The sequence below is a fragment of the Salmo trutta genome, chromosome 23 (assembly GCF_901001165.1).
Source record: "Salmo trutta chromosome 23, fSalTru1.1, whole genome shotgun sequence".
NCBI lineage: Eukaryota > Metazoa > Chordata > Actinopteri > Salmoniformes > Salmonidae > Salmo > Salmo trutta.
Window position 1 is genome coordinate 7,412,323 of NC_042979.1, and position 25,880 is coordinate 7,438,202.

At 40.8% G+C, this 25,880-nt stretch overlaps 1 protein-coding gene across 5 annotated transcripts in view; it reads left to right on the top strand.

The window, feature by feature from the left end:
* Nucleotides 1-25,880, top strand: part of LOC115159184 (band 4.1-like protein 4) — a 101,328-nt gene that overhangs the window by 43,644 nt on the left and 31,804 nt on the right. For all 5 annotated transcript variants that reach the window (XM_029708656.1, XM_029708657.1, XM_029708655.1 and 2 more), the window contains 2 exons: nucleotides 20,850-20,901; nucleotides 21,048-21,126. In XM_029708656.1, the coding sequence (XP_029564516.1) occupies nucleotides 20,850-20,901; nucleotides 21,048-21,126 (131 nt within the window). The remainder of the gene's footprint in view (nucleotides 1-20,849; nucleotides 20,902-21,047; nucleotides 21,127-25,880) is intronic.

Consider the following 25,880-nt stretch of genomic DNA (forward strand, 5'->3'; position numbering starts at 1 on the left):
GGTAAAAATCTCCAGTCCATCTGTAGAAATAGGCAGAGTAAAACAAATTATATATATATACACTACCATTATATGCTGCTCAAAAAAATAAAGGGAACACTTAAACAACACATCCTAGATCTGAATGAAAGAAAAAATCTTATTAAATACTTTTTTCTTTACATAGTTGAATGTGCTGACAACAAAATCACACAAAAATAATCAATGGAAATCCAATTTATCAACCCATGGAGGTCTGGATTTGGAGTCACACTCAAAATTAAAGTGGAAAACCCACACTACAGGCTGATCCAACTTTGATGTAATGTCATTAAAACAAGTCAAAATGAGGCTCAGTAGTGTGTGTGGCCTCCACGTGCCTGTATGACCTCCCTACAATGCCTGGGCATGCTCCTGGGATCTCCTCCCAGACCTGGACTAAAGCATCCGCCAACTCATGGACAGTCTGTGGTGCAATGTGGCGTTGGTGGATGGAGCGAGACATGATGTCCCAGATGTGCTCAATTGGATTCAGGTCTGGGGAACGGGCGGGCCAGTCCATAGCATCAATGCCTTCCTCTTGCAGGAACTGCTGACACACTCCAGCCACATGAGGTCTAGAATTGTCTTGCATTAGGAGGAACCCAGGGCCAACCGCACCAGCATATGGTCTCACAAGGGGTCTGAGGATCTCACCTCGGTACCTAATGGCAGTCAGGCTACCTCTGGCGAGCACATGGAGGGCTGTGCGGCCCCCAAAGAAATGCCACCCCACACCATGACTGACCCACCGCCAAACCGGTCATGCTGGAGGATGTTGCAGGCAGCAAAACGTTCTCCACGGCATCTCCAGACTCTGTCACGTCTGTCACATGTGCTCAGTGTGAACCTCCTTTCATCTGTGAAGAGCACAGGGCGCCAGTGGCGAATTTGCCAATCTTGGTGTTCTCTGGCAAATGCCAAACGTCCTGCACGGTGTTGGGCTGTAAGCACAACCTCCACCTGTGGACGTCGGGCCCTCATACCACCCTCATGGAGTCTGTTTCTGACCGTTTAAGCAGACACATGCACATTTGTGGTCTGCTGGAGGTCATTTTGCAGGGCTCTGGCAGTGCTTCTCCTGCTCCTCCTTGCACAAAGGCGGAGGTAGCGGTCCTGCTGCTGGGTTGTTGCCCTCCTACGGCCTCCTCCACATCTCCTGATGTACTGGCCTGTCTCCTGGCAGCGCCTCAATGCTCTGGACACTACGCTGACAGACACAGCAAACCTTCTTGCCACAGCTCGCATTGATGTGCCATCCTGGATGAGCTGCACTACCTGAGCCACTTGTGTGGGTTGTAGACTCCGTCTCATGCTACCACTAGAGTGAAAGCACCGCCAGCATTCAAAAGTGACCAAAACATCAGCCAGGAAGCATAGGAACTGAGAAGTGGTCTGTGGTCCCCACCTGCAGAACCACTCCTTTATTGGGGGTGTCTTGCTAATTGCCTATAATTTCCACCTGTTGTCTATTCCATTTGCACAACAGCATGTGAAATGTATTGTCAATCAGTGTTGCTTCCTAAGTGGACAGTTTGATTTCACAGAAGTGTGATTGACTTGGAGTTACATTGTGTTGTTTAAGTGTTCCCTTAATTTTTTTGAGCAGTGTATATACACTCCTTCACTCATGCTGCCAAACATACCCTCGTAAAACTGACTATCCTACCGATCCTTGACTTCGGCAATGTAATTTACAAAATAGCCTCTAACACTCTACTCAGCAAACTGGATGTAGTCTATCACAGTGCCATCCGTTTTGTCACCAAAGCACCATATACTACCCACCACTGCGACCTGTATGCTCTCGTTGACTGGCCATCGTTACATATTCGTCGCCAAACCCACTGGCTCCAGGTCATCTCTAAATCTTTGCTAGGTAAAGCCCTACCTTATCTCAGCTCACTGGTCACCATAGCAACACCCACCCGTAGCATTCGCTCCAGCAGGTATATTGCACTGGTCATCCCCAAAGCCACTTCCTTTGGCCACCTTTTCTTCCAGTTCTCTGCTGCCAATGACTGGAACGAATTGCAAAAATCACTGAAGCTGGAGTCTTATCTCCCTCTCTAACTTTAAGCATCAGCTGTCAGAGCAGCTTATCGATCACTGTACCTGTACACAGCCAATCTGTAAATAGCACACCCAACTACCTCATCCCCATATTGCTATTTATCTTCTTGCTCTTTTGCACCCCAGTATCTCTACTTGCACATCATCATCTGCACATTTATCACTCCAGTGTTAATGCAACATTGTTTTTATTTATTGCCTTACCTCCCTACTCTTCTACATTTGCACACACTGTACATAGATTTTTCTATTGTGTTATTGACTGTACGTTTGTTTATGTGTAACTCTGTGTTGCTGTTTTGTCGCACTGCTTTGCTTTATCTTGGCCAGGTCGCAGTTGTAAATGAGAACTTGTTCTCGACTGGCCTACCTGGTTAAATAAAGGTGAAAATAAAAAAAACTTTAAAAAGTTTGGGGTCACTTAGAAATGTCCTTGTTTTTGAAAGAAAAGCACATTTTTTTGTCCATTAAAATAACATCAAATTGATCAGAAATACAGTGTAGACATTGTTAATGTTGTAAATTACTATTGTAGCTGGAAACGGCTGATTTTGAATGGAATATCTACATAGGCATACAGAGGCCCGCCAAGTTACCTTTCGCCCTTGTTTGCCCTAGTTCATCAGTGACACATGGAATGAAAAGTGTGTTGCTATTACTGGACATTTGTGCTGTACTGTAGTATTATTAATCACCTCATTGTGGATGTGTTGAGTGCCAGGTCTCTATGCATCTCATGCATCTGTGAACACATACAGTACACACAGTCACTGTTCTATTACAACTGTCACTTTCGGATAGCAGATATCTGACACAGAAACATATACTACAATGCCTTCAGAAAGTATTCACAACCCTTGACATTTTCCACATTTTGTTGTGTTACAGCCTGAATTTAAAAGGGATTCAATTGAGATTTTTGGTCACTGGCCTACACACAATACCCCATAATGTCAAAGTGTAATTATGTTTTGAGACAATTTTACAAATTCATTAAAAGCTAAAATGTCTTATAGCCAATAAATATTCAACCCATTTGTGATGGCACGCCTAAATAAGTTCAGGAGTACATCTTTTCTTAACAAGTCACATAAGAAGTTGCATGGACTTAAGAGGTTGGTGGCGCCTTAATTGTGGGGACGGGCTCGTGGTAATGGCTGGAGCGGAATCAGTGTAATGGTATCAAAAACAACAAATGTTGCCATTCGCTCCATTCCAGCCATCATTAAAGGGGAAAGGGGGATACCTAGTCAGTTGTACAACTGAAATGCCTCTTCCGCACAAAGACCAGGGAGGTTTTCCAATGCCTTGCAAAGAAGAGCACCTGTTGGTAGATAGTTTTTTTAAAAAGCAGACATTGAATATCCCTTTGAGCTTGGTGAAGTTGTTAATTACAGTTTGGATGGTGTATCACTACACCCAGTTACTACAAAGATACAGGCATCCTTGCTAATTCAGTTGCCGGAGAGGAATGAACCGCTCAGGGATTTCACCATGAGGCCAATGGTGACATTAAAACAGTTACAGAATTTAATGGTTGTGATAGGAGAAAACTGAGGATGGCTCAACAACATTGTAGTGACTTCACTATACTAACCTAATTGACAGAGTGAAAAGAAGGAAGCCTGTACAGAATATATATATTCCAAAACATGCATCCTGTTTGCAACAAGGCACTAAAGTAAAACATTTATTTTTGTCCTGAATAAAAAGGGTTATTTTTAGGGCAAATCCAATACAACACATTACTGAGTACCACTCTCCATATTTTCAAGGGTAGTGGTGGCTGCATCATGTTATGGGTATGCTTGTAATCGTTAAGGACTGGGGAGTTTTTCCGGATAAAAAAAAAGAGAAGGAATGGAGCTAAGCACAGGCAAAATTCTAGAGGACACCTGGTTCAGTCTGCTTTCCATCAGACACTGGGAGATGAATTCACCTTTCAGCAGAACAATAACCTAAAACAAAAGCCACATGTACACTGGTGTTGTTTACCAAGCAGACAGTGAATGTTCCTGATTGGCTAAGTTAGAGTTTCTACTTGAAAATGTATGGCAAGACCTGAAAATGGTTGTCTAAATATGATCAACAACCAATTTGACAGAGCTTGAAACAATTGTAAAATATTAATAGGCAAATGTTGCACAATCCAGGTGTGGAAAGCTCTTGAGACTTACCCAAAAAGACTCACAGCTGTAATTGCTGTCGAAGGTGCTTCAACAAAGTATTGACTCAGGGATGTGAATACTTATGTAAAATTATATATTTCTGTATTTTATTTCCAATACATTTGCAAAAAGATTCTAAACGTGTTTTCACTTTGTCATTATGGGGTATTGCGTGTAGACAGGTGAGGAAAAACATCTCTTTAATCCATTTCGAATTCAGGCTGTAACACAACAAATGTGGAATAAGTCAAGGGGTATGAAGACTTTGCCAGAGCCCCATTTGATGGGAATAGCAGCATAGATCAGCTCTTGGCCCCTCATCATAGATACTGGTCGGTCATACAGACACACACACATTCACACATTCACTCTCTCACACATACACACACACACACACACACACACACACACACACACACAGAGAGAGAGAGAGCACTGATTACATTATCAATGGTGGTTATGATTAGGCTGGTGGAACCAACCTGATCGTTGTGTTCACCTTTCTATTTCACTTCAGATATGGGCGGAAGGCGGCAGGTAGCCTAGTGGTTAGAGAGTTGGACTAGTAACCGAACTGGACTGGTTCCCACAGGGGACCAGTACGGGGGGAAAAAAATGTATGAAATGTATGCATTCACTACTGTAAGTCGCTCTGGATAAGAACGTTTGCTAAATGACAATTTTTTTTTTTTAAATAATCAAAAAAGCTAACTATGCTTATCTTTTTTTATTTTTTTTTATTTTTTTAGGGGTGGATCAGCTTAATATTGCGGAAAGAATATTGCTTCCATCAATGTAATTGTCAGCATCATTTCCAATCCTCCATTTATTTTTTGGGTAAATATATATATCCATACACGCATGCATACATATACACATATATACATACACATACCTATATAGAAATATATACTTTTTTAAAGAATATACCTTTATTATTATTCCCCGCAAACCCTACCACCGACCGCCCAATTGGAGTAAACTAATAAGCACTTCGGCTTTTACCTTCAATTTATTCATCTTATACACATTTTCCACACACAGTCTATTTTACAATAGTTATTTTTTGTTTGTTTTTAGTCCTTCCTCTATTTCTGATGTCCATCCAGTTTGATTTCTATTTGTAACTGTGCTATATCACAAAAGTTCTGAACCTATATACATTTTACAGAACCCGTATGTTTTACATTGTTTATCTTGTTATTAGTCTCACCCTTCAGCTCCATTCAACCCTTCCCATCTATCCATCAACATCATCCATTTCGGATTTCTATTTGCCATATAATTTAAAAAGAAAAATTCTAAGTTTTGAATCCGGCGTTGTTTTGCGTATCAATTCATAAACCATGTGCCATGGAATGGGCACATCGAAAATCTCTTCAACTATTTTGCAATTTATATGGCACAGCTATCAGTTTTTTGGTCCTTAAATGAAATTGGTATATGTTTTTATTTATCACACTTTTCTTTAACCATTTATGTTCTTTAATACAGGGCCGACATACAAGTTCCTTACTTTTTTCCCCTTCTACTTGCCTCTTCCATTTTTGTGGTAATGCTGCAATTCATTGGGTGTAATTTTGGGTAGAGCAGACATTTCCATATGTCTGTGTTAGCTGCATGTGTTACATCACTCCACCAGTCCTATTTATAATATCATTCACTAAAATTATATCTTTTTTTAAAACATTTCTTTAGAAAAATACTTTTTTTAATCAATTACTATATTTGAATTTAACCACAATATTTGTTGTATTATTTATTCTGTCTTTTCAGGTGGATTAAACTGAAATTGCAACTAACTTTCTAAGGCTTGTTTAAAAAATAAAGATATTTTGGAGATTATTTCCTTTTCAAACAACCGAAAGTGGGCAGGTGTAATCTGAATAAAGGGAAAAAGGCCCTTCTTGAACATAGGATGAGACATTTGTACCAATAAACTAGAAAACCAGTTTGGATTTAAATATAATTTTGGTATGACTGATGCCTTTAAGTCTAATGCTTTAATATTTAATAATTTCTGCCCTCCGAATTCATATTTGTACTATAAATAGGCCCTTTTAATTTTATCTGGCTTGCCGTTCCAAATAAAATGTAAATGTTTTTGGTTCATATAATTTAAAAAGCAGGTCACTAGGTGTAGGCAAAACCATAAGCAAATAGGTAAACTGTGATATGATTAAATAGTTAATCAGGATGATTTTTCCACAAATAGACAGGTATTTTCCTTTCCATGGTAGCAAGATCTTATCTATTTTTGCTAACTTTCTATAAACATTTATTGGAGTGAGATCATTTCTTTCTTTTGGGATTTATATACCGAGTATGTCCACATCTCCGCCAGACCATTTAATTGGTAAACTACATGGTAATGTAAAATTTGCATTTTTTTGTGATCCAATACGTAATATCATAATTTGGTTTTAATCCAGAGAGGATAGCAAAAGTATCTAGGTCCTCTATGTGGCCGTGGAGAGATTCTAATTGTGGTTTTAAAAGAAAACATGAATCATCGGCGTACAATGACACCTTGGTTTTTAAACCACAGATTTCTAATCCCTTAATATTATTGTTTGATCTAATCTTAACAGCTAACATTTCAATGGCAATAATAAATAAATATGCCGATGGTGGACAACCTTGTTTTACTCCTCTAGATAGTTTAAAACTTTCTGAGATGTAGCCATTATTTACTATTTTACACCTAGGGTTACTATACATAACTTTAACCCATTTTATAAGAGATTCCCCAAAATTGAAATATTCTAGGCATTTATATATAAACTCCAGTCGTACTTTATCAAAAGCTTTTTCAAATTCAGCTATGAAAACCAGGCCTGGTGTCCCCGATATTTCATAGTATTCTATTGTTTCCAGTACTTGTCTTATATTATCTCCAATGTATTGTCCATGAAAAAACCTGTCTGATTAGGATGAATAATATCTGACAATACTTTTTTAATTCTATGCACCAAGCATTTTGCTAGGATTTTTGCATCACAACACTGAAGTGTAAGAGGTCTCCATTTTTTTAAATGGACTGGATCTTTATACACTGCTCAAAAAAATAAAGGGAACACTTAAACAACACAATGTAACTCCAAGTCAATCACACTTCTGTGAAATCAAACTGTCCACTTAGGAAGCAACACTGATTGACAATACATTTCACATGCTGTTGTGCAAATGGAATAGACAACAGGTAGAAATTATAGGCAATTAGCAAGACACCCCCAATAAAGGAGTGGTTCTGCAGGTGGTAACCACAGACCACTTCTCAGTTCCTATGCTTCCTGGCTGATGTTTTGGTCACTTTTGAATGCTGGCGGTGCTTTCACTCTAGTGGTAGCATGAGACGGAGTCTACAACACACACAAGTGGCTCAGGTAGTGCAGCTCATCCAGGATGGCACATCAATGCGAGCTGTGGCAAGAAGGTTTGCTGTGTCTGTCAGCGTAGTGTCCAGAGCATGGAGGCGCTACCCGGAGACAGGCCAGTACATCAGGAGACGTGGAGGAGGCCGTAGGAGGGCAACAACCCAGCAGCAGGACCGCTACCTCCGCCTTTGTGCAAGGAGGAGCAGGAGAAGCACTGCCAGAGCCCTGCAAAATGACCTCCAGCAGGCCACAAATGTGCATGTGTCTGCTCAAACGGTCAGAAACAGACTCCATGAGGGTGGTATGAGGGCCCGACGTCCACAGGTGGGGGTTGTGCTTACAGCCCAACACCGTGCAGGACGTTTGGCATTTGCCAGAGAACACCAAGATTGGCAAATTCGCCACTGGCGCCCTGTGCTCTTCACAGATGAAAGGAGGTTCACACTGAGCACGTGACAGACGTGACAGAGTCTGGAGACGCCGTGGAGAACGTTCTGCTGCCTGCAACATCCTCCAGCATGACCGGTTTGGCGTTGGGTCAGTCATGGTGTAGGGTGGCATTTCTTTGGGGGGCCGCACAGCCCTCCAAGTGCTCGCCAGAGGTAGCCTGACTGCCATTAGGTACCGAGATGAGATCCTCAGACCCCTTGTGAGACCATATGCTGGTGCGGTTGGCCCTGGGTTCCTCCTAATGCAAGACAATGCTAGACCTCATGTGGCTGGAGTGTGTCAGCAGTTCCTGCAAGAGGAAGGCATTGATGCTATGGACTGGCCCGCCCGTTCCCCAGACCTGAATCCAATTGAGCACATCTGGGACATCATGTCTCGCTCCATCCACCAACGCCACGTTGCACCACAGACTGTCCAGGAGTTGGCGGATGCTTTAGTCCAGGTCTGGGAGGAGATCCCTCAGGAGACCATCCGCCACCTCATCAGGAGCATGCCCAGGCGTTGTAGGGAGGTCATACAGGCACGTGGAGGCCACACACACTACTGAGCCTCATTTTGACTTGTTTTAAGGACATTACATCAAAGTTGGATCAGCCTGTAGTGTGGTTTTCCACTTTAATTTTGAGTGTGACTCCAAATCCAGACCTCCATGGGTTGATAAATTGGATTTCCATTGATTATTTTTGTGTGATTCTGTTGTCAGCACATTCAACTATGTAAAGAAAAAAGTATTTAATAAGATTATTTCTTTCATTCAGATCTAGGATGTGTTGTTTAAGTGTTCCCTTTATTTTTTTGAGCAGTATATATACCATTTGGGTCCTGTCTCAGTAATAATGATATCAGACCTTCTTGTTGCGTGTCTGATAATCTGCCATTTTATATAGGAGTGTTTAAAACATGCTAATAATGGTCCTTTGAGTATATCAAAAAAAGTTTTGTATACTTCCACTGGTATGCCATCCAGCCCTGGAGTTTTCCCATCCTTAAAGGCCCCAATTGCATTAAGCAGTTCCTCCTCCTGTAATTTGGCCTTCACATGAGTCTTTCTGTACAGATGTTAACTTTACATTATTATTAGGAAAAAAATCCATACAATTAGTTTCATTTAGTGGAGATGGAGGAACCTGAAATGAAAACATATTCTTAAAGTACTTTACTTCCTCTTTCAAAATATCATTTGGTGAATCATGCGTGACTCCATCATTATTTTTATAATATATTACACTGGATCTTTCTTGAATAGGTTCCTCCATTTCTTTTTGTTTTCCCTCTAACTTATTCTGTGCCTCTAAGGTACCGTTTTTATTGCTATCTAACTACTGTTATTCCTTCAATTTCCTTTGTTAATATGGACTCTTTTGATCTAAATTGCTTTTGTTTTATAGATGAGTACTGAATTGCATGGCTTCTTAAAGGCACACTTAAAAGTGTCCCATACAATAAGGGGATCTGCTGTACTTACAGTGCCTTGCGAAAGTATTCGGCCCTCTTGAACTTTTCGACCTTTTGCCACATTTCAGGCTTCAAACATAAAGATATAAAACTGTAATTTTTTGTGAAGAATCAACAACAAGTGGGACACAATTATGAAGTGGAACGAAATTTATTGGATATTTCAAACTTTTTTAACAAATAAAAAACTGAAAAATGGTCCGTGCAAAATTATTCAACCCCTTTACTTTCAGTGCAGCAAACTCTCTCCAGAAGTTCAGTGAGGATCTCTGAATGATCCAATGTTGACCTAAATGACTAATGATGATAAATAGAATCCACCTGTGTGTAATCAAGTCTCCGTATAAATGCACCTGCTCTGTGATAGTCTCAGAGGTCCGTTTAAAGCGCAGAGAGCATCATGAAGAACAAGGAACACACCGGGCAGGTCCGAGATACTGTTGTGGAGAAGTTTAAAGCCGGATTTGGATACAAAAAGATTTCCCAAGCTTTAAACACCCCAAGGAGCACTGTGCAAGCGATAATATTGAAATGGAAGGAGTATCAGACCACTGCAAATCTACGAAGACCCGGCCGTCCCTCTAAACTTTCAGCTCATACAAGGAGAAGACTGATCAGAGATGCAGCCAAGAGGCCCATGATCACTCTGGATGAACTGCAGAGATCTACAGCTGAGGTGGGAGACTCTGTCCATAGGACAACAATCAGTCGTATACTGCACAAATCTGGCCTTTATGGAAGAGTGGCAAGAAGAAAGCCATTTCTTAAAGATATCCATAAAAAGTGTCGTTTAAAGTTTGCCACTAGCCACCTGGGAGACACACCAAACATGTGGAAGAAGGTGCTCTGGTCAGATGAAACCAAAATCAAACCTTTTGGCAACAATGCAAAACGTTATATTTGGCGTAAAAGCAACACAGCTCATCACCCTGAACACACCATCCCCACTGTCAAACATGGTGGTGGCAGCATCATGGTTTGGGCCTGCTTTTCTTCAGCAAGGGCAGGGAAGATGGTTAAAATTGATGGGAAGATGGATGGAGCCAAATACAGGACCATTCTGGAAGAAAACCTGATGGAGTCTGCAAAAGACCTGAGACTGGGACGGAGATTTGTCTTCCAACAAGACAATGATCCAAAACATAAAGCAAAATCTACAATGGAATGGTTCACAAATAAACATATCCAGGTGTTAGAATGGCCAAGTCAAAGTCCAGACCTGAATCCAATCGAGAATCTGTGGAAAGAACTGAAAACTGCTGTTCACAAACGCTCTCCATCCAACCTCACTGAGCTCGAGCTGTTTTGCAAGGAGGAATGGGCAAATATTTCAGTCTCTCGATGTGCAAAACTGATAGAGACATACCCCAAGCGACTTACAGCTGTAATCGCAGCAAAAGGTGGCGCTACAAAGTATTAACTTAAGGGGGCTGAATAATTTTGCACGCCCAATTTTTCAGTTTTTTATTTGTTAAAAAAGTTTGAAATATCCAATAAATTTCGTTCCACTTCATGATTGTGTCCCACTTGTTGTTGATTCTTCACAAAAAATTACAGTTTTATATCTTTGTGTTTGAAGCCTGAAATGTGGCAAAAGGTCGAAAAGTTCAAGGGGGCCGAATACTTTCGCAAGGCACTGTATGTCTGAAAAAGTCAGTTATAAATTCTTCTGTCCTAGTTCTGAACAATTTATCATCTAGTAGGCTTTGATTAAATTTCCAATATCCTCGCCCACGTGGATATTCTGTAAGAGTAATATATATGCCAATTATGTGATGATCCGACCGCATTCTGTCCCCTATCAACACTTTTTAAACTTTTGGTGCCAGAGAGAATGGCATAAGAAAGTAGTCAAGACGACTAGCTTGATTAAGCCTCCGCCATGTATATCTCACTAGGTCAGGGTATTTAAGTCTCCATATATCCACTAATTCCAATATATCCATGACATTCATGATTTCCTTAAGTGCTTGAGGGTGATAGTTTGTAGTGTGATTTCCTTTCCGGTCTATAGAGGTATTTAAGATCGTATTAAAATCTCCCACCATAATAATAGAGTCTCTAGTGTTGTTTGTAGAGTTGATAAATTCTTATATATATTTTCAAAGAAGCTTGGATCATCATTATTCGGACCATATAGGTTAATAAGCCATATCCGTTTATTGTCCAATAACATATTTCAAATAATCCATCTACCTTGATAATCTGTTTGGACAATTTGCACATATGGATCAAAATGACTGTTAATTAAAACCATCACCCCTTTTGAATTTCTTTGCCCATGGGAGAAATATATTTCGCCCCCCAGTTCTTTTTCCACAAAACTTCATCTAAAATTGTTGAATGGGTTTCCTGTAAACAATAGATAGTATATTCCTTCTCTTTTAACCAGGTAAATACTGATCGTCTTTTCTTATTATCTGCTAGGCCATTACAATTGTAACTGGCTATACTTATTTCTCCACTTATCATAATGAGACACAACTTTAAATTATATTTATGAAAATATATATTTGTAAACGTACCATTAAAAAGTAACATGATGATTGAGTGTCTATATAGCTGTTCCATGATATTTGCATTGCTACTAAGTAAACCTCCAATTGGTCCCTACTATTCCACCCGCTAAAAGCCTTCCTCATCCCTAGTTGGGTTGACATCCCAATGCCCGGCAGACCACCCCCGATCCCCCGTATACCATAGCCCTGAACAGACTGGGATCCATCCTTGGAAAAGAGCACACAGTGCCATTTACCGAATTGAAGTAAATAAATTGCCAAATGCATTTCCATCACCCTCACCTCGATTTGTATTATATATAGCTGTGGATCATCCTCTATTGTCCCTAACATCTTTTACTCCTTCGCAACAGTTGTGGGATACACACATACACCCACACACACTCAACCCTTTCCCCCACACAACCATAAGCTCACATTCTCAACAGTTGCACCACCCAGAGCCCAACTCAAGAAAGTTCTTGATTTACAAATGCATTTACAGTTGCAGCTGCATTAGAAGGCCTGCAAGACCGTGCAAAAAAAATGGGCAGAAATTGAAAGATTTGATTAACCATTGTCACATCCTAGATGATGGAGGTCAAATGTACACCTCTTCCCTGAAACACCCACAATACGGTCACCCGTATTGACCATATTCCCAAGCATCTCCATGCAGTCAGACTTTTGATTTTGTGCCACCAGGGTCACAATAATATACCCCCTCTCTGAATGTCCGAGTGTGTCCCCCTCCCCATGGGTTACTGCAGCTAGTTTTGCCGGCACTGCCACTGCCTGGGTGGGGGCACCCCACCGGAATCCCCACCGGCTACAAGGTCGTCAAGGTTCTCATTAGCAGCTTTGAGAATTTTTTGTTTAGTATGCCCTCCCTTTAGGGGGCTTTGGCTTTGCAGGACCAACCCTGCCAAGCGGGCTCAGAATCTTGAGGGGGCAGTGCTGCTCTTGGTCTCTGACCGCATTTTGGCTGCATAGAGACCACTGACAGCAGGCACATAAAACAGTTAGGGACTTCTCCTTAGTATATGGGTCATTCAGGTGGGTGTCAAGGGTATAGGGTTGTTGACCGTACCATTAAATTCGGATCATAAATAAATAGATATAATTTAATGTAGATCCCCATGATAGGACAATAAATAAATTAAAATGTATAATTTATTTTAAAACTGTTCCACCATGATAGGACAATAAATAAATAAATAAAAATAAGATATAATTCATTATAAATAAATAAATAAGACATAATTCATTATAAAAGTATATCCAACAATGCTAATCTTAGCTACCTAAAATACGGTGGTCCCCTCAGACTTAGTTAGCTGGCTAAAGTTATACTGCATCTAAATTCAATCTGGCGACATCACAATCATAATAAAAGGTTTTCCTACTAATTATTTGTCTTCTTTTTAAATGTTATCATGTTTCCAAGCCAAATCCGAATTGTATTGATGTACGCTAACATTAGCCAGCTAGCTAGGTAGCTAGCTAGTTAAGTAGATAGCTAGGTAGTTGGTTGCTAGCTAGCTAGTTAATGTCAGCTATGCTAGCAATGATAGTAGGGCTGGGCAATGTGGCCTTGTCACGATCGTGTGGAGAGACGAACCAAGGCGCAGCGTGATTAAAGTTCCACATATTTATTCAAGCGAAACTTCCAAACAAAAAGAAACAAACAACGAACCGTGACATCAGCAGTGCTACATGCACTAACTCAAAACAAGATCCCACAAAACACAGTGGGGAAATGGCTGCCTAAATATGATCCCCAATCAGAGACAACGATAAACGGCTGCCTCTGATTGGGAACCATACCAGGTCAACATAGAAACAAAACAACCTAGATTACCCATCCTAGTCACACCCCGACCTAACCAACACAGAGAATAAAAGGCTCTCTATGGTCAGGGCGTGACAAGCCTAAAAATCATATCTCCATTTTTTTTCAAACTTATGGGTGATTCACAATATATATTGTATCTTGATTTTTTTTTCAAAATGAATTCTCTAAATAAGCTTTGTTGCACAATTAAAAGTCAATACACTGCATTTCAAACAGTCGGGAACAATCTAATTAATTCAGGGCTTGTAAAATTATACCTAGGCTAAATATAAGCCTTCAACCATAAGACCCACTAATAATCAAAATAGTTTAACCTGCTTTTTTTGCAATAATTAGTGATCTGGCTTTCAAGTCTGTCTATGAAAATGCCATTTTTGTTACAAATTTAACAAGAACCATGCACAATGCACATTCACTAAATTACCAACTTCTGGTCGCAGGCAATATAGAAGATTAACACAGGTGTCATAAGCAATCTCTCAAGCATAACTGCTAGTGAGTAGCCAGATAGTCTTTATATTTTAAGCCTAGCCAACTTGGATCTATTTGCTTGCTAAGAAGGTAGAACAGTTGAACTGTTATGAATACACCATTCTGTCTGTCTCCAACTGTTTGAACAACATAGTGTATGTAGCTAATTCGGGAGGTGTAGCCCCAACCGGGACTCGAACCCGGGTCCAATGGTTATCAAGCTAACTGTTACACCAAGAGGTCTGAACCTCTTGACAAGGTCGCAAGGTGTTGTTAATGTCGCTACAATAGCCTGTTCACTTTGTTTAGATGTTGAAATCAAGTGGCCTACCTGGATAAGAAGATTATTATATTTTCTTTATTTAACTAGGCAAGTCAGTTAAGAACAAATTCTTATTTACAATGACGGCCTACCCCGGCCAAACCCGGACGACGCTGGGCCAGTTGTGCGCCGCCCTATGGGACTCCCAATCCCGGCCAGATGGGATCACGGCCGGATGCTTACTTCTCAGAATGAGAACGAGTTGCCAATTCCTTATATAAATCTAAATGCATCTTTTTATGCTCATTGCACATTTATAAAACACAGACTAGACAGTTTGGCTAAAATTCTGCTAGCGGTACTGCAATGCTGCGCATGATAGAAAGTGAACATTAATTGATACTGCCGTCTTAGTAGGGTCTGCTCGGTTCAAACTTTTGGGATTTGAGACAAAAAAAAGGAATCATTGCAAAGGTTACGTTCTCTATTTCCAGTAAAATAATGTCTCAATGTTTTTTGGTGTCCATACGACCGATTATGTTGTACTAAACCTAAAATGGAAATAGCGAGTTGAAACTGCTTGTCAGAGAGGAAGAAGATTATCTTTCGTTTTTGTTGTGAGTGGCACGGGAGTCGCTTGGTGTCTGTGTGGGAATGGGAAGGTGTGCAGTGTACACAGCACAGAAGAAGCAAAGGAGACAAAACCAAAAAGACAAACACTCATAAAAACAGAAACAAATAAAAACCTTGATTCTTGAGATGCTGGCATTTGGAACATCGTGCTAAAACATACATTTTAATCTAGATGATAGTGATAATAATTATCAAAATATACATAACCATATGCATAACCAGCAGTCTATGTTCTAGGTACCGGTATACTCACTACCACTGGGGACCAACGAACTCCAACCACCGATTCCTGATGATACGGTCATGCGGAATAGGCAGGGCATGCAAACCCTGTATATAGACTTTTTGTTTTCTTTTTTCTACTGTATTATTGACTGTATGTTTTGTTTGTTCCATTTGTAACTCTGTTGTTGTATGTGTCGAATTGCTATGCTTTATCTTGGCCAGGTCGCAGTTGCAAATGAGAACTTGTTCTCAACTAGCATACCTGGTTAAATAAAGGTGAAATACATTTTTTTTTAAATAAAAAAAAAAAAAAGATTTTGTCTGTGCATCTTGCTGGAAGCATGCATTGCATGGTTAATCCGTATATGGCTTTTCAGTCTCAAATGGCCGTGATATTTGAACGTGTTGGTTGTGTGCAATGAAAAAACGGAGCCCCATTCAATGAAGGGAAGCGGAAGGGGAATTTGAACGTAGAGCTTGGCAAAAGGGGGCATGATTTGTTGACATAACTGTAATCCAAACTCAACCTTCCTTTACTTGTGACACAGTGAGGTTCCAAACTCCATTTTAGCCCAAAATTATCGTATTTACACTTTGTAGTAAATTTTGACACTAGAGTAAATGTTTCTAACTCATATTGATGCCATATAGGCCATTTTCAAAGGGATTAGTTGTTTTTTAGGGGCAGTCACACTTTAATTCAGGGTTAGGTTTAAAATCGGATTTTATGACTTTATGGCTGTGCCAGCTAGTGACCACTCTGAAGAGCTGCTTCCTGGGAAAGATTTATGATAATCAATCTCAGCCTGCAGCACGCCTATAATCAAAACCTATCAATTAAAATAGACATCTCTGTAATTTATATGGGACTGCCTGGGGCAATAACAGTGTTAATTTTGGTAACTATTTTAGATTTGGTCTTTTGACTAAAGTACATTTTTAGTCTTAGTCACATTTACATTCTTATAATTTCATCCTTTTTAGTTTGAGTTAATATCAGTTAACTAAAACCCTGGACAACTTTAGGCTAGTTTTAGTCAGTCATCTTAGTCACACAGTCACCTTTTTTTTTAATGAAATAATTAATATTTACCTTTAACTTCCATCATGTTCAGATAGCCTTGTCCAATTTAAACCTACTATCCCCTCCTATAGCTGGCACATTTCTATTGTGGCAGATTATAAACAATGCCAGCCATGATTTACCATATAGGCTTCGCCTTTGTAACAGGTTAAACAATTTAGGCATACAGTTCTTTTCTCCCGTTATAACCTTGGGATGGGGGTAAATAACAGTGATTCAGAGCCTGGGCCTCTCAGTATTGGCCTTTTGGAACAGAGCATGGGCCTCTCAGTCAGACCTATCAATCAAACTGTCCTAACTTAACAACCTATTGAAGTGGTGCATGGTCCGGGCAGCCTCGCCCCATGATGACAGAACATTTTAATTTATTTATTATCTATCTATTATTAATCAGTTCCATTCACTGGGGGTTCTGAGCAGTGCTGAAGGGAAGAGAGACATAACTCTCTCATAATTCTCATACAGAACAAGCTCTGATCCCATGTTTTAAAAATCCTTGAGGTGCATTTGAACAGATATAAACAAATAAATAGACCTAGCGGTGCTTTGTGCAGGTGCCATGAATGCTGATAGATATAACCCATTAACTGTCTGTACTACACACATACGCTACCTGCTTTAATAGATAAGGTTACTAGATAACTAAGGCTAGCATATTCCTTCATGTGCACACCATGATTAGATTTTTCTGTATAACAAAAGAATATTCTTCAGTACATTTTTTTTAAATTATAACTGCATCATACTGCATTATACCTGCAGGCTATAAAGTATTACAAAAGGTTAATAAGTAGTAGATTGTTGCTCAGGCTATCTTTCTAAGTGGAACTCCTCTGTCTTTGTCTGGTTGTCCATAGCGATACCGCCCTGTCACTGTCAGCCGCTGCTTTATCCCCAACCTTTCATTTGCATTAATTAGCATGCACTGGAACACACCAGCTGCAGTGATGTGATTATTGTAAATTAGATAAGATTAACCAATTCAATTAACTTATTCTAATTCAGTCACAGACACAGCTCTAATCACGTTCCCCTGGTCACCAACATCTGTTCCAGTGTGTTCTGGGTCGTTCATTAGGCACCAAACGGAAGAAAATGTAGTGAAACCGAGAGGGTCTACCTTTCCTGAACATGTCCAATGAGAAACGTTCATTTTCATTTTTAATAGCAAAACATTTTGCTATATTTGGCTATGATGTGCTCTAGTGAATATGACCCTGGGGCCCATCTGTAGTGTGGTGTGGTGAGGGTTTAGGTGGAAGGAAATGGGGATGGTGCACCATGCACGGCATCTGTCAGTGGCATATTTAAGTCTGAAATAGGTTATTCAAGGCTAACCTACCTCATTACACTAACATTTATTCATCTCCATGCCCCAAAAATGCCCCAGAATCAAAAGATTGAGCTCACAGACGCCTCCCTTCCTCTAACATCCCCTGAATTTCCATCTTCATCTTGGCTAGTAGCTACATCTCCAGAAATTCGCATTAAATATATGGAATGCATATAAAACAGGACTTGAAGCTGTTTCTTCATGCAAGGGGTGCGGTGCAATTAATTTATATCAGACATGTAAGCAGTTTCAATAACATCAGCTCCATGATCTACAGTCCCCTTAAAGCATAAAACAGTGAGTGGATAATACTATTTATTGCAGTCTCATTTTAAAACAGTTGAATCCTGTTGCTAAGTTATCACGTTTTGTTTTGAATGTTTGCTGCCGATGAGACTTGTTTAAGGTCCAATGCAGCCGTTTTTATCTCTATCAAATAATTTCTGGGTAACAATTAAGTACCTTATTGTGATGGTTTTCAATTAAAATGGTCAAGACTTTTGCTAGGACTGTCTGGGAGTGGTCTGAGTGAGGTGCCTAAATGGATGAACCTATTGGAGGGATATGTAACCTGAGAACTAGCTGTTATTGAGAGGTTTGAAACTCTTTGTTATTGGTCTATTAATTTATACCACTTAGTGGTGTCACCAGGCGGGCCAAAACTCAATCCCACCAAAATATGCTGAAATGTAAGGCAGTCTTTTCAAACAGATCTTACACTAATTGGGCATTATCATAATTTTCCCAATTTCCCAGTATTATTCCAACCTCATAGTGTGGAAATATAGATCAAATACAAGAAAATAACATTTTGACTGCACTGGGACTTTAACTTATTAAAAGAACAGAGGAAGAGAAACATTGTGGTCAATCTGTTTTCCTCCTTATGATGGTTCCCAAGAGAAGCCTAAGCTGCAGTGACATTATGAGCTCTGACACAAAATCATAGCAAAGCATGGGCTCACTTTGACAACAATGCAAATAATGATTTTATAATAGAAGTTTGCATTCATGATCATAAGAAGCTCAACAACATCCCATCAGATAGACACTACTGTGCCGTAGCTGCTATAATCAATGATAAACACATGAATATATGTATGTCTTTATCAGAAGAAAATATATAATGTTGTGACATACACCAGATAGATGCAGTGAAATGTGTTGTTTTACAGGGTCAGACATATTAGTATGGCACCCCTAGAGGAAATTAGAGTTAGGTGCCTTGCCCAAGGGTTGGCCCAACACTCTAACCACTAGGCTACCTGCCACCCAGTGCATATACTGTATAACCAGTGAACATGACACTTGTAGGTTGTAGATGTGGATTGTTATTTTTGAGATGAAGACATGTTCCAATATTCACACTAGCATACTACTTTGAATGCATACCTTTCCTTCAAGGTCATATACTAGTGTGGGTGTTGGAACATATCTAGTTAGCTTCATATACTATAGGTTATTCTTGTTTGAGACCTCCACAGTGTTTATATTACACATTGTCACGTAGGGTAATTGTACATGTGTTCAGAGCGGCATTGAACATGCTCAATGACTAGCCACTGAAAAGGCTGTTTAAAGCAGGATGTTCTATTATAAACCCACTGCTGAGGTTTGTTGGGAAGTGATGTCACTGTACTCTGCTAGAAATGTTTCTATATAGAACAAAGCAATCTTTTTAGAATTTTCATTGTTGGTCATAAAAGACTGTAAAAACACCAGGAAATCGTCTGTAAGTGATTTTAATTTTGGAAATCTGTTTCCAAGTATTCTTACTCATAATAGAGAGACACATGATCATATACAAATGTAAGCAAGGTTCTAGTCAAATATTATATATGTTTGGGCTTCTTGCGGTCAATTTGCAGTCTACACATTTTTGTAATTATGTTCTGGCCCCGCGACCATCTGCTCAATAAAACGTTGTCCTGCAGCAGAATCTAGTTGATGATCCTGGTTGTATTATGCCTAATCAGTGTGACATAAGGACATTGTGCAGGCCAGGCAGTGTTGCAAGGAGATACAGTGCTTTTATTTTATTTCAAGCACTTATGTCGCATTGTAAGGCTGTTGGTTGTAGGTCTTGTAGTTGATAAAGCTGACAATGTGTCATCAGTGCATTCGACTGCAAACTTTAATACTGAGACTATGCATAACTCATAACGGGATATAAAATAAATAATATGTGGATGAGGGAATGGTGACACCACACACTAGATCATGGTAGCTCTGACTTGTCTTCTACTCAGAAGCCTTTGCTTTAATACAGTAGCCAATTAGAACACAGGTATGGGTGGATTACAATAAAAGTCCTATACATATCACATCACATTCCTGTCCCACAGCATTATGCATCATCAACGTCCCATAAGGACTTTGTGCACAGAAATCCAGGCAGTCTTGCAGGAAGTTACCCAAATCAGATGTTCATTGATGTGAGAGCTAGAGGCCCAACAAGATAAAAAATACCCACCAAAGACTGTCTGCAAATCCAAAATGCCAGTACAGTCAGTATAAGATAATTCATAAAAGCCAGCATGCTGTGACCTGTTCTAACTCCATGTTTTATTGATGCAGATGTTAATGACTCACACAGTCACACTCCTTTTCAACAAGACAGTTTGGATAAAAGTTGGTTTTAATGTGGCTTCAGTATTACGCCAGAATTTAACTGAACATGCCATGACTGAACATCCCTCTCTGGAGCTGCCTGCATTCTGTCCAATACACTGACTGCACACTGCGCACACACACACAATTACTGAATACTCATGCTCAAGGTAGCTTGTTACAGAACATACTGTAATTGTTACCGTACACATAGGCTACTAGTTACATATGGTATATTACGTATGGTACTACTTATATAAACAAATATAATCATTATGGCAGTACTTTTTGTATGTAATTAAATGTCTTCTGTTTGTGTTTTTTTCTTTGTTTGCAGTATTGGCTTGACCCCTCAAAAACCCTTTCAGAACACAAAGATTTAATAATGAGTAAGTATCTCCTCTTCTTTCTGCGTTGAGTTGAATGTCTCAGCTGTTTGGATACAGTGATTTACAGTAGAAGGTTGCTGCAGTTAGTGAAATAGAAGGCTCTCTCTCCCTCTCTCTGACTTTCTCTCTCTCTCCCTTTCTCTCAGCGGGGCCTCCATACACACTCTATTTTGGGGTCAAGTTTTATGCTGAGGATCCCTGCAAGCTAAAAGAAGAAATAACAAGGTGTGCATTGTCAGGACTTCTCATGTCTCACTATTGTGTACTTAATTGGCTAGCACCTCCACACATGCAAAATAGCCTACATGTAGCACGGCCTACATACATTCACAGTACCAAGGTAACGAAACTAATCATGAAAAACTATTCAGTAAAGTTACATTTATTTTTCTTTCACCTTTATTTAACCAGGTAGGCCAGTTGAGAACAAGTTCTCATTTACAACTGCGACCTGGCCAAGATAAAGCAAAGCAGTGCGACAAAAACAACAACACAGAGTTACACATAAACAATCGTACAGTCAATAACACAAAAGAAAAGAAAAATAGAAAAATCTATGTACAGTGTGTGCAAATGTAGAAGAGTAGGGAGGTAGGCAATAAATAGGCCCTAGAGGCGAAAATAATTACAATTTAGCATTAATACTGGAGTGATAGATGTGCAGATGATGATGTGCAAGTAGAGATACTGGGGTGAAAAAGAGCAAGAGGGTAAGTAATAATATGGGGATGAGGTAGTCGGATGTGTGATTTACAGATTGGCTGTGTACAGGTACAGTGATCGGTAAGCTGCTCAGACATCTGATGCTTAAAATTAGAGAGGGAGATATAAGACTCCAGCTTCAGAGATGTTTGCAATTCATTCCAGTCATTTGCAGCAGAGAACTGGAAGGAAAGGCGGCCTTAGGGAGTGTTGGCTTTGGGGATGACCAGTGCAATATACCTGCTGGAGCGCGTGCTATGGGTGGGTGTTGCTATGGTGACCAGTAAGCTGAGAAAAGGTGGGGCTTTACCTAGCAAAGACTTATAGATGACCTGGAGCCAGTGGGTTTGGCGACGGATATGTAGTCAGGGCCAGTCAACGAGAGCATACAAGTCGCAGTGGTGGGTAGTATATGGGGCTTTGGTGACAAAACGGATGACACTGTGATAGACTACATCCAGTTTGCTGAGTAGAGTGCTGGGGGCTATTTTGTAAATTACATCGCCGAACTCAAGAATCGGTAGGATAGTCAGTTTTACGAGGGTATGTTTGGCGGCATGAGTGAAGGATGCTTTGTTGCGAAATAGGAAGCCGATTCTAGATTTAATTTTGGATTAGAGATGCTTAATGTGAGTCTGGAAGGAGAGTTTACAGTCTAACCAGACACCTAGGTATTTATAGTTGTCCACATATTCTAAGTCAGAACCGTCCAGAGTAGTGATGCTAGTCGGGCGGGAGGGTGCAGGCAACAATCGGTTGAGGAGCATGCACTTAGTTTTACTAGCATTTAAAAGCAGTTAGAGGCCATGGAAGGAGTGTTGTATGCCATTGAAGCTCGTTTGGAGGTTTGTTAGCACAGTGTCCAAAGAAGGGCCAGATATATACAGAATGGTGTCGTCTGTATAAAAGTGGATCAGAGAATCACCAGCAGCAAGAGCGACATCATTGACATATACAGAGAAAAGAGTCGCCCCGAGAATTGAACCCTGTGGCACCCCCATAGACTGCCAGAGGTCTGGACAACAGGCCCTCTGATTTGACACACTGAACTCTATCTGAGAAGTAGTTGGTGAACCAGGTGAGGCAGTCATTTGAGAAGCCAAGGCTATTGAGTCTGCCGATAAGAATGCGGTGATTGACAGCGTCGAAAGCCTTGGCCAGGTCAATGAAGATGGCTGCACAGTACTGTCTTTTACCGATGGCGATTATGATATCATTTAGGACCTTCAGCGTGGCTGAGGTGCACCCATGACCAGCTTGGAAACCAGATTGCATAGCGGAGAAGGTACGGTGGGATTCAAAATGGTCGGTGATCTGTTTATTAACTTGGCTTTCGAAGATTTTAAAAAGGCAGGGCTGGATGGATATAGGTCTATAACAGTTTGGGTCTAGAGTGTTTCCCCCTTTGAAGAGGGATGACCGCGGCAGCTTTCCAATCTTTGGGGATCTCAGACGATACGAAAGAGGTTGAATGGGCTAGTAATAGGGGTTGCAACAATTTCGGCGGATCATTTTAGAAAGAGAGGGTCCAGATTGTCTAGCCCAGCTGATTTGTAGGGATCCAGATTTTGCCGTTCTTTCAGAACATCAGCTGTCTGGATTTGGGTGAAGGAGAAGCGGGGCAAGTTGGGCAAGTTGCTGCAGAGGGTGCTGAGATGTTGGCCAGGGTAGGGGTAGCCAGGCGGAAAGCATGGCCAGCTGTGGAAAAATGCTTATTGAAATTATCGATTATCGTAGATTTATCGTTGGCGACAGTGTTTCCTATCCTCAGTGCAGTGGGCAGCTGGAAGGAGGTGCTCTTATTCTCCATGGACTTTATAGTGCCCCAAAACGTTTTGTAATTAGTGCTACAGGAAGCACATTTTTTCTTTGAAAAAGCTAGCCTTAGCTTTCCTAACTGACTGAGCATATTGGTTCCTGACTTCCCTGAAAAGTTGCATATCGTGGGGGCTATTCGATGCTAATGCAGAACACCACAGGATGTTTTTTGTGCTGGTCAAGGGCAGTCAAGTCTGGGGTGAACCAAGGGCTATATCTGTTCTTAGTACATTTTTTGAATGGGGCATGCTTATTTAAGTTGGAGAGGAAAGCACTTTTGAAGAGCAACCAGGCATCCTTTACTGACGGGATGAGGTCAATATCCTTCCAGGATACACGGGCCAGGTCATTTAGAAAGGCCTGCTCGCTGAAGTGTTTTGGGTAGCGTTTGACAGTGATGAGGGGTGGTCGTTTGACCGCGAACCCAGTACGCACGCAGGCAATGAGGCAGTGATCGCTGAGATCCTGGTTGAAGACAGCAGAGGTGTATTTGGAGGGCAGGTTGGCCAGGATGATATCTAAGAGGGTGCCTATGGTTACGGATCTAGGGTTGTACCTGGCAGGTTCCTTGATGATTTGTGTGAGATTGAGGGCATCTAGGCTAGATTATAGGACGGCTGAGGTGTTAAGCATATCCCAGTTTAGGTCACCTAACAGTACGAACTCTGATGATAGATGGGGGGCGATCAATTCACATATGGTATCCAGGGCACAACTGGGGGCCAAGGGGGATCTATAACAAACAGCAACGGTGAGAGACTTGTTTCTGGAAAGGTGGATTTTTAAAAGTAGAAGCTTGAATTGTTTGGGCACAGACCTGGATAGTATGACAGAACTCTGCAGGCTGTCTCTGCAGTAGATTACAACTCCGCCCCCTTTGGCAGTTCTATCTTGTCGGAAAACGTTATAGTTAGGGATGGACATTTCTGGATTTTTGGTGGGCTTCCTAAACCAGGATTCAGACACGGCTAGGACATCCGGGTTGATGGAGTGTGCTAAAGCAGTGAATAAAACAAACTTAGGGAGGAGGCTTCTAATGTTAACATGCATGAAACCAAGGCTTTTACGGTTACAGAAGTCAACAAATGAGAGCGCCTGGGGAATGGGTGTGGTGCTGGGGGCTGCAGGGCCTGGATTAACCTCTACATCACCAGAGGAACAAAGGAGGAGTAGGATAAGAGTACGGCTAAAGGCTAAAATAACTGGTCGTCTAGTGTGTTCGGAACAGAGAGTAAAAGGAGCAGGTTTCTGGGCGCGGAAGAGTAGATTCAAGGCATAATGTACAGACAAGGGTATGGTAGGATGTGAGTACAGTGGAGGTAAGCCTAGGCATTGAGTGATGATGAGAGAGGTTTTGTCTCTAGAGACACCATTTAAGCCAGGTACAGTCACCGCATGTGTGGGGGGTGGAACATTAAGGGCTAGCTAAGGCATATTGAGCATGGCTGGAGGCTCTACAGTGAAATAAGACAACAATTACTAACCAAAAGAGCAATAGACAAGGCATATTGACATTAGGGAGAGGCATGTGTAGCCGAGTGATCATAGGGTCCAGTGAGTAGCTAGGCATCAACAGACCAGTCGTGATGGATCGGCGGGGCTCCGTGTCGGCAGCAAAGCGTCCAGGCCAATTGGCAAAAGAGGTAATTGAAGCCCAGGGATTGCTTGATGGAATCTCTTCGGCTAGCCGGGAGATGGGCCTAGTTCAAGGCTAGCTCCAGGCTAACTGGTACTTGCTTCGGGACAGAGACATTAGACAGGAGTAGCCACTCGGATAGCAGCTAGCTAGCTGCGATGATCCGGAGTAAAGGTTCAGAGCTTGCGTTAGGAATCTGGAGATGTGATAGAGACTGTGATAGAAACTGAAATAAAATAATTAGAAAAACCTGTTTGAAAAACTACAAGTATACTGAAACTATTATCTTTGACTCCAAAACAAACTAAAATTAAATAAAAACCATCGTGAATTATGTTCAGTTTAAGTTTTCTTTATCTAAATTTTGCTCAAAAATCTAATGGGGTTTTCAAGCTTTTTTCAAGCTTCTGAATTTGGCAGGTCACATTGAGATTGGACGCGTTTGAGTGGTAAGGCTAAAGCAACCGACTGTAGACTAAAGTTGAGGTCGGGGGAGGTGCGGCAGTCGAAAGTCAGGCACTATGTGGGTTTCCAGCAGCAACGCTCAGAACAACATGGCAGTGTTGCTATTGTTTATAAAAAACTTTTTTCTTTCTCTCTATGTCTCCAACCCCCATATCATACACTCAAAAGCTGAAATAATATGGGTGTACGTTGTACAATCAATTAGTGAGAAGGAGATCTAAGAGGATTTGAATGTTATAAGCAACATGATACTTCCATATAGCTAGGGCCAGGCATTTTGACCGTTATTCTTATCAGCAACCTATGCTTTAGCCTAATGCACCAAATTATCTTAAGGACATTATCAACATAAATATTT